The sequence below is a fragment of the Gekko japonicus genome, unplaced genomic scaffold (genome assembly GCF_001447785.1).
Source record: "Gekko japonicus isolate JY-2015 unplaced genomic scaffold, Gekko_japonicus_V1.1 scaffold4291, whole genome shotgun sequence".
NCBI lineage: Eukaryota > Metazoa > Chordata > Lepidosauria > Squamata > Gekkonidae > Gekko > Gekko japonicus.
The window spans coordinates 30,418-40,701 of record NW_015165374.1 but is presented as its reverse complement, the minus strand read 5'-3'; the positions used below and the strand labels follow the sequence as shown (position 1 = coordinate 40,701).

The 10,284-nt window shown below is 42.0% G+C and overlaps 1 protein-coding gene across 1 annotated transcript in view; it reads left to right on the top strand.

The window, feature by feature from the left end:
• The window catches only part of SPTLC1 (serine palmitoyltransferase long chain base subunit 1), a 40,458-nt gene extending 33,093 nt beyond the window's left edge, over positions 1-7,365 (top strand). Inside the window, exons 13-16 of the mRNA XM_015410637.1 lie at positions 2,276-2,310; positions 2,916-3,033; positions 5,346-5,419; positions 5,889-7,365. Coding sequence (XP_015266123.1) covers positions 2,276-2,310; positions 2,916-3,033; positions 5,346-5,419; positions 5,889-5,982 — 321 coding nt within the window. The 3' untranslated portion in view covers positions 5,983-7,365. The remainder of the gene's footprint in view (positions 1-2,275; positions 2,311-2,915; positions 3,034-5,345; positions 5,420-5,888) is intronic.
• Positions 7,366-10,284: the final 2,919 nt, after the last annotated feature.

Sequence of the window (10,284 nt, the reverse complement as noted above, 5' to 3'; positions counted from 1 at the left end):
TTCTACCCTTCCCAGCCCGCCTCCCCTCCTCCAGGCCGCCGTCCGAGCCCGCCTCCCCCCCCCAACACCACGAGCGGCGGCGATGGGCCAGGGGGGACGGAGAGGGAAAGTGAGCTGGGAGGGAAACTCCTGCAGGCTCCTGCAGAGCCCCGTTCTACCCTTCCCCCTCCCGGCCGCTGCCGCTGCTCGCCTCCCCCTCGGCCGCCACTGCCACTCGCATCCCACCCCACCTACCTGCAGAGGAGGACGAGTGCCTTCCTGGAGCCGACCAGGAGTGCCTCGTCAGGCGGCAGCCCCCGGGGATTCCAGCATTTAACACGCAGGATTTCCGTCGGGGGCGCTGATTGGGCCGGCGACCCGGCAGCGGCCCCAGGGATTGGCTGCCTGCCTGCCTGCCTGCCTGCCTCATCACACGGGCCCCCAGGCCCTGGCAGCGCAGCGCTCCCCTTTGCCCCCTTCCCCGCCCTTCTTGCCCTGGCCGGGCTGCGGGCGAGGAGAGGCTGCCGGCGGCCGCCCCGCCTCTTCTCCCACGCCCTAACTGCCGGCTTGCGCTCTAGGTGAAGGCCTAGTTCACCTAGCGGGCGAGCCGGCCATGCATGTCAGTAGATTTTGTGCACCAGATTGATTCTGATATATTGTGTCCAATTTATGTCTTGATTTGGCTTTGTGACACATTTGCTCTTGGATTGTGGGACATCTGCTTAAAGTATTGGGCGAGCCGGCCATGCATGTCAGTAGATTTTGTGCACCAGATTGATTCTGATATATTGTGTCCAATTTATGTCTTGATTTGGCTTTGTGACACATTTGCTCTTGGATTGTGGGACATCTGCTTAAAGTATTGGCAGCGGTTCCATCAGGCACATCTTATTGATCTGTCCATCCTTGGCTTCTCCCACATTTTTACTAGGCTTTCTTTAGCATGGGTATTGTGCAACTGCACACATCTCTAATTACTTGGAGGATATTATTTGGTATGTAGACAAGACTGCTTGTCTTCTCTAGCACAAGCATGAACTGGATGTGCACTTGAGTCGGATGATGGTTTATTTTAAGTAACTGACAGAAGGAGTTTGGATATCAGCTTAAGATTTGTATTGCAGTCTTCAGAAATTCAGTTTACTACAAAGCACTATTGTTTGAGCCATACCCACAAGTTTTGAATTGGCTCGAGTTCAAAGGTGGCTTCTCACTTTAAAGAACTTCTAATTTTTATCCACCTTTTGCGCCACTTAATTGTCTTCACTTCTGGAGCATGCTAATGACCTGTTTTGACTTAAAAGTGTCTCAGAATGTGATGTGGACCATTAATAGCTTGCTTTCTAAAAAAAAGTGTTTTAAGGCCTGTTATAGTAATTCTCTCACCTTGCCTCCTTGCAGGGAACAGCTTTTAGTAAAATACTGTTTTCCCTGTTAATGACAAGCTCTGGCACACTATTCTGTCTATTATATTTAGAATTAAATGTCCACTGTATGAAGTGGCCATTTTGAAACTTATTTAGTGGCTGTTATCTGGCATAGACACACATTTTGAGATTCTACCTTACCAGATTGTCTCACACTGTAGTGTGTGTATCTTTAAGCTACAATTCACATGTTAATATGATTTGGTAGGTTGTCCTCAAAAGGTCAGGTACCTCTCTCAATTTGGTATGAATATTTAAGGGCAAGGTAAGTGCTGAGTTTTAGGGTGATCTCAAACACACTTTTCTTCAGTATGCCAGATCATCACATGCCCAGGTAGAAATCTGTTGAACTGTTCGTCAGACTTTCTCTTGTTCTCCTGTGTCATCTAGATGTTGCTTGTGTTTTGCTCTTGAGCATGAGTGTGCTTTTAGCAGCAGTAATATCTTATCATGAAGTAGCTTCCACAGGAATGTTGCAGCATTTTAGCAATAAACATTTTACAATCGAATGTAAAGTGCAACTATTAGAAACGAAGATTTCTCTAGAGATAATTGTGCTGACATCTTTTGCAAATTTAATGAATTTGAGGTGATACCACAGTTCTAACATAAAGCAACATTCTTTGTGTATGACTTAAGTAATAGTCAGATGTATGTTCTTACATCTTTCCCCTTTTTGGTCATAATCTACTTGTCTGGCTCTTATAAAAGGAATTCTTATGCTTAGCTAGTGGCAGAAGAATACAAACCAAGAAGAGATACTGCCATTGTTCATAGAATAGCCTGTTTGTACGTATCTGGCTTACAAGGGCAGCTTAGGTACTGTCTTCTATAAGTTGTTACTTGCTTTTTTACCTTTTGATGGTTAGGGACAAACTGAAACTGTTCATAAAACTTTGTCTTGGTGATTTTTTGTGTACAGAGGAAAAGACTTCCTTCTTTTAATTCCGTAGGCCAGATGTTTTCATCCTCTTGGGCAACCTGCACTTCTTGTTTTTGTTAAAATGTTTGGCACCCACAGCAAAGCCCAAATAGTGGAGGCCACTAGAAGGATAAAGCAGACTTCTCAGAATCACGTTTGGTGTCTGGAACTAGATTATATCACAACTGGGAAAATGATAGTGTAATCCAGGAAAGCTTTTTCTGGCAGATAAGAAAGTGTGTTCAGAGTTTTAAAGAATGAAATATCTGGTACAAAATGTGGAAGGAGCTGGAAGAATTATTCACACTTTCTTGTAGTCTGTAACCAGGCTCTGTACACTCAAGGCATCCTGCTTTTAATGCTCTGCTTGGTCCTGTCTCTGCTGTGACGCCTTGTGGGTTGGTTTACATTAATAAATGCTAAGGATCGAGTGGTCCCTAATGGATGGTATAGTTTTGAGACATGTATCTTCCATGTTTGTGATGCAGTGATAAAGAAAAATGTTCATGAAATCAATGTTTGTGTTTGGCATATGTACAGTTCTGTTTCTGAGCGCATAGATCTTGATGTCTTGGCTCTTATTTTAGGATGCCTGGTCTACGAGTGGTAGGTCAATCGCTTTCTCCAGCCTTACACCTCCAGCTGGAAGAGAGCACTGGAACTCGAGACAGTGACATGAGGCTGCTGAAAGAAATCGTGGATTATGTAAGGTCCCTTTTTTACTGTGTTCAGGTCTAGCGATTAAAAGAAAGTAATGGGACATTCTGCAGCTGTAGAAACCTATTCATAGCTAGCACTGCCTTACTAAATTACAATATGAGCTGGAGTTAAATTGCATTTTTAAAAATATCAGATGTTTACAACATACCAATCCTTGCCTTTTAAGAAGTATGTAAAAGATAAACTAAAGTCCTGAATTTGAGCACATCAAGAGTAGACCATGCTCCGCTATTGCCCTTTCTGGGCAATACAACATCAGACAGCAGGTGGGCAAATAGTGTTAATGAATTGCTCCTTCCTTCTGACCTATGGAAAGCAAAAATGTCAGGAAAAAGGCCAAGCTATAAGCCTTCTTAGAAATTCCAACAGGGAGATTTTTTAAATGGGGAACAAGGAAAGTTTCATTAAATGGAGAACAAGGGAAGCTTCAGATATGATTCTTCCCCTGCTGTCCCAGTGGTTTATACTACATCATTCTTCTGAATGTGAATATTGGCACTTAACTCTGGACATTTCAAAGCAAATACATTTTGACTTACTGTAACAACAATACAAGTCACATACGTATTACATATCACTCATTTAGAAATGATCAGATAATGCCATAAAAGCAAATTCTCCATTTTGGCTTAGCCACCAATTATGTAGAAAGTATACAAAAGTCAGTACTAAAGCTTGGATCCTGCCTTAAGCTTCCACAGTGTGTTGGCTCTTATTTTAGGATGCCTGGTCTACGAGTGGAAAGTCCATCGCTTTCTCCAGCATTACACCTCCAGCTGGAAGAGAGCACTGACTCGAGACAGTGACATGAAACTGCTGAAGGAAATTGTGGATTATGTAAGGTCCCTCTTTTAAAGCCCTAGGACCTTGCTGTAAGTTTTCCATCTGGGCCTACATTTCCCAGGTGCCCTTGACCCGGGATAGGGCATGGTGGGATTTAAGGACAAAGGTCGGTTAATAGCTACAGAGGAGGACAGGGCCTCTGGAAAGTTAATGTAAGACTCCCAAGGAGGGGCATTGTTGTTCTTCCAAGAGCTGCATGGTGGAGAGACTGCTAACAGCAGGAGGTGATCCCTCACCAGATCCTGAGATCAAGTTAGGAACCAGGGAGGTAACAGCATTAGAGATTTTTGTTGTTGTTGTTGGTTCCTTTGTCCGTTTTGCTCTGCTTGTTGGGAACCTGCCTGTTTAATTATTGTCTTGGTTTTGTTTAATAAGCCAGTTGTTGTATCTTGTCTTGTTTTATGTCTGGCAGTACTCACAAGTAGATGGGTGCTACTTGGAATCCTCCCCCCCCCCAAATGCGGGACCCCTTAGACCAGAGTGGTGGCAACATAAAAAGCCTTTGACTGCTCCAGGGCTACTGGGAGCAGGACCATGTAGGGGCTGGAGACTTATTTAGAGGAAGGGACCCCTTAGACCAGAGTGGTGGCAACAGAAAAAGCCTTTGACTGCTCCAGGGCTGCTGGGAGCAGGACCATGTAGGGGCTGGATACTTCTTTAGAGGACATATCCCTCCCCAAAAAGCTATTATTGTAGGGCCTCCAATCCCCCAGGAGCAACATTTCAGGGGTTTTTGGGTCTATACTAGGACAGGGGACTTGGAAGTTTCACTCCATAAACAGAAATCTCTCAATCTGTGGAAATTTTAGGCAGGATCCAAGCCTAAGTATCTAACTTGGGATTGCTCTGACTGTTGTAATTTTTTAATACAAAGATTCATGCTTTGCCCAGACATGTCACTCCCTCCTGTCTTCTCCCCCTGCCTCTTTGAAAGATGTGACTGGAGTTCTTAGTTTGTGTATTTCCTTTCTGTGGTGTTCTACTTTGCTAGACTCAGAGAGCTCCCACGTTAAAATAAATATAGGAGCATGAAATCTAAAGGTTCTCCCAAATTGACCCAAAGACTTGCCAAGAAGTATGGCCTACTTGAAGAGTTCCAGGGAAAGCCCCCCCCCCCTTCTAAGGTCTGCTCAGGGCGTTAAAAATACTAGCAGTTGACATTGCACTGTACTGATAAGATAATGTGTGGAGTTTCATCCAGCTCTTTATTCACTCTGTTGTATTAAATTGGTAAAAATATACTTGAACTGCTTTAAATATCTGGGTGGCAGGAGCAATGATGAGGGTTGATAGGGAATGGCTTACAGTGTGACAAGTATGGATGATGAGGATAGCTGGGAGGGACAGTCATGCCAAAATGATGACTTAAAATGTACTTGCATGGTACTGTACTGTTACTTAGAAATTCTAATTCTAAACACAACCAGTTCATGGTTTCATATTTGCCTTCCCAGTGTATGAACAGAGGAATTGCATTAACTCAGGCCCGCTATCTGGAAAAAGAAGAAAAACATCTTCCACCACCTAGGTTAGTAGACACCTATCTTAGTATTAAATCAAAGCTGTTTTGAGTGTGTTGTGGTTCTAATGTGCAAGGGCATGGGAGGTTTCTGTTGTAACTTTAGGTTTTGAAGATCCTAGATAGTGGATTTGGACTGATGAACAGGCAGACTTTCCTTGAAGGGTTTACAGATCATCCTTTAGATTCTAATCTATCATACAAAAATTATTTGAAAAGCAACAAGTAAAACTCTGAAAATATGTTGTATAAAACTTGATACGAGAAGGATGAGTAAGATGTTCACAAGCAAAAGCATAACTTTTCTTTGCCATGATGTTTCCCATCCTAGGCTTCATAACATGTATTGAGTTGACGAGGGCAACTGTTAATAGTCTAATATGAAATAAAAACATTGCTCAGATGAGCTGGTCCAGGGGAAAACAGCAACTTATTATTACGCTTAGAGCTTGACTGTCCAGTGTTTTGCCTTTTGCAGCATTCGTGTTGTCGTGACAGTAGAACAAACGGACCTGGAACTGGACAAGGCTGCCTCACTTATCTGGGAAGCTGCAGAGTCTGTACTGAATTAAGATCTGTACTGTTGGATATTTGTTCCTCACACACAGTTGGGGTACCTATTTTCTGCTCTGATGGATTGGCTTTCTCTCCAAAGGCTCAAGCTTACTGATTTATCAGCTGATGGAACTGAAAGCTTGACATTCACTGAGTCATTCCAGAACAAATAAAATATGTTGAATATGGAAATACTAAACACTCACTGTATGTACATAACTCAACTCTATTTTTAAGTACTGTAAATTGGGGGTTGTTGTTACAGTGGTCTTTTGCATTGATTTAACTTTTGTTCTTAAAGGGCACAATTCCTTTCGCTGGTTCTGTGAATGTGTAAAAAGGAAAACAAGCTATTTTTGAGAATTCATGTGTAATGCTACTGAGCATGGAAAGAATGCAGGAACTTGTAGAATATTCTTTATTCAACTATTCTTAATAAAGTGCATTGTTTAAAAATAACCTTTCCCCAAAAAAGTTCATATTCTCATTGTCAGATTCATTAAAGGGTATTATGGAATCCAGCTTTTGAATTATGAAGTTAAATAGCTTTTATTACATTGGGTATTTAGACATTTGGACACTAAAATGTTTCCTAACTTATCTAATATAGTTTATGGCTTTTCCAGAAGAAGCGGATTTCTAATCATTTGTCATATAGCCATAAAGTGTCTTCTCTAACAAAGACATTAATGTTGTATTGCTAGACATATAGACTGATCCTTGATATGCCCATGTATTTATCTTGCATGCTGGTATCCTAATACATCAAAGCTATGGAGACCTGGAGCCTCCTCAATGATACTCTTTTCAGTGGAATTGGCAACGCTATGTACGCACAAGGGTTTATGCACAGAGGTGCTCTCCTCATTGAACAGGATGACAGAGTCTGCAGACACAGAACCTCTGTGGGCTTGACACACAGAGATCTGGCTGTCATAGAACCAGGAAAATAAATACTGATCCTTTACCATAATCTGATAGGGCCATAAATCATTGGCAAAATAGGTTTGGTCGATCTCTATATTGCATACAATGTTAATTAGTAAAATACTCTAAAAATTGTAAATTAGAAATGCCTGCATTTAGTTGCAGGAGCACACAACCAAGAAGTTTCTGTTTTCTTATTCGGAAAGTGTTTGCAGATGACCTCTACTGCGATGGAAGATTTTCTGATGAGAACAGATACAGAAGCAGTTGTCCCTTATAAGAGAAGTTGTAATACACCAACTTTCTTCCCTATTCTTCAAGTGATATGAATCCTCACAATACGTGTTCTGAACTTTTGACAGAGAGTAATTATAAGACTCTGTACTGCCTGGGTTGTTTCTATACTTGTGCCTTTTTTGGTTGCTGCTACATGGATTCCAGTACTATATTTGAGACATATATTTTTTAAATAAAAGCAGATATTTGATTCAGGTTTTGTGTCATTTCTTCAATCTAGGTTAGTATTAGGTATTTATGCTGCCCTAAATTCAATGAGGCTAAATCTGTTTAGATAAAAGTACTACATATTACTGGTCAGGCTTCTAGCTGGATTTAAGATAGATGGCCTGGCTACTATACTCTTCATGCTGTTGTTTCACTTTGAAATGAGTTCAGTGGTTGCAGTGCCAAAGCCACTCAACCAAAATCCCACTGACCTAGCAGGATTTCTGCAAACTGTGGCTTCTGGACTGTGGCCAAAGAGGCTAAATGTAATTTCATTAGCTGCTTATGTTTAGAGTGCTGATTAGGCGCTAAAAAGACACTTCCTTGCAAGAAGGATTTTAGGGTATGTCTGTCTTGACCAGGAGATGATCAATGTTGTAGAAAGGACTGAGGAGGAGAAAGTATTGGGGGGAGCAGGGAATGTTGCCAAAGAGAAGAACAGAATGTCAGGGGTCTGGCACAGTTCACTATGACAATCTCCATGTCCTCCTTTAACGGGAGATTGGAGCAGCCTTGTATGGTTCACTTGTAGTGCTAAGATAATTGTATACCAAACTTGAAACATTAGCGTAACTTCTCTGGAAGTTAAAGTTAGTGCCCTGGGCTCTCTGATATGGGTTCGGATAAATTTATGATTACAACTGCTTCAGTTACTGTCTGGCTGCATGAAATCAGATTTTGCATGCATACCTGTATGCTGTCATATTTCACAATCCAATACACATGAACCAGTAACCTCTACTAACAAGACCAGGAAAAAAAACTGATTTGCAGTGGCTCTATTGTGATCTGTGCCCTGATCTGGATAGCCCAGGCTAGCTCAATCTTGTCAAATCTTGGAAACTAAGCAGGGTTGTCCCTGGCAAGTATTTGGATGGGAGACCTCCAGGTTGTGTTGTGGAAGAGGCAATGGCAAACCACCTCTGAATGTCTCTTGCCTTGAAAGCCCTGTGGGGTCACTATAAGTCTGCTGTTACTTGATGGCATACGTGTACACACACCCAACCATGATCTGTTTTTTCTCTAAGGTGGCTTAGATCTCTGCAGTTAATAGTTAACACTGAGGTTAAGGAAAACTATATAAATCTATAATGGTAATGAGTGGTACAGATCTCTCCCCACACCCCTTAACATCTTCAGTTTCTTTTGTTCAAATAGAAACTGGTGGGATGTCTATTGGCTAGACTAGGTTCTGTGACATCACTAGCATATCCCCCATCCCCAGATTGGTTTTACTGTTGTTTTCAAAATGTGTATGGAATGTAAACTAACATTCAAGGCAAGTGGCATATTCTGCTTCATAGTTTAGCTAAAGAACCTACTGAAACCACAGTAAAGAATGCTACATCTTTTCAATCTCAGTTGCAGTTCCCGGTTGATACTTAGAGATTAGCTGTAATGCACAAGGAAGCTGTTAAATTGGAAGTGGGTGTATGGCTGAAAAGCTTTGATTTTTGAAAACACTTTTTGAAATATGATCCTGGTCACTGCAAAGAATGGTGGACTGTCTTTGTCTCTTTTTTCACTTTTTTAAAAATACTCCCATCTGGTCTTTATTACTTCAAAAAAGGTTGCGGGGTGTAGGCATCTGCTGATCTCTGAAGCTGCTGTTGCAAACCAAGCTTGTATCCTGTGATGATTCACAAAATCTACAGGAGCTATAAATGCTACTTTAGCAAAAGAAATATTCAGGGTTAACCCCAAGCATTTGTGTATTTAACAATTTCTGTGCTCCAGTAAAAGGGGAAACGTCTGGAAATTGTTTTAGGAATTACTTAGCATTCTTTATAGCACTAAGAGCTGGAGCTGTGTGTATAAAGACTGGCTTGTTTCTAGATTTAGATCTATTCAGAACATGCACAATAAAAGCCCAAAATATGCATGAATGAATCACATTATCAGGCATCAATTGAAAAGATTTTTGGCACCTTTGATCACATATAGTATTTTGTGCCCGATAACTTCAGCTTTAATACCAGAAGTATGTTGCAAAAGCCAAGCACTAAATGGATCGTTCTGTTGTTTCATCCAAACATTAATCACAAAGTAGGTTATGCTGAAGTAGCAGCAGCTCAAACACGCAGTGTCAGAGCAATGAGGATCAGATGGGTGTCACACTGGACATCTGTGACTAGAGTTTCCAGGGGGGGTGTTTTTCTTCAAAGTAGTTTGTCTCTGTTGTTTCTCACCCCACCCCCTGTAATTATCTGGGGGGGTCACCTTTCTGTCCCTCCCCAGCTAAAGCCAGATGCTGTGTGTGTGTGTGTGTGTGTGTGTATATATATATAATTTTATTTTTGCAGGAAATTGAGTGGGAGGAAGGGGTAAGTGTCCACTCTCCACTTTCTTAATCTTCAAAGTTGTTGCATGGGGAAGAATCACTTCTGGTATGGCACACAACGGACGGCTTGCGGGAACTCCCGTGCCATCTGATCCCCCTTTGCCCCTTTTGGAGCCCTCCCCCGGTGAGGGATGGGCTCCACTGGTTCTCCCGGAGAGAGAACCGGCGCAGAGGGCTTGTTTCGACCCCTCCCGCAATTCGCAATGCGGGGGGGGGGGGTACAATACTACAGCAACGCAGCAGGGAAAAGAACCCTTCCTGGACTTATATAATATTGCGAGTTGTAAGTACGCTCAGTTTCAATTCTAATAGAAGAGACGACTCTTTACAAACCTACCCCATATTTCTGTACCCAAAAATGGTGAAGATTAGCGACCAGAGAAGGAATGAGGGAGATATTAGTATGAAAGTTGTTGTTTTTTCTTTTGTGGAGTTAAAAACTTTGTGGGAAAGGACTTACAACCATGTATGAGACCTCAGATTGTTGCAAAAAACCTGAGTTATTCTAATTGAAATTAACTGTAATTAAAATGGCGCCGGCGGAAGG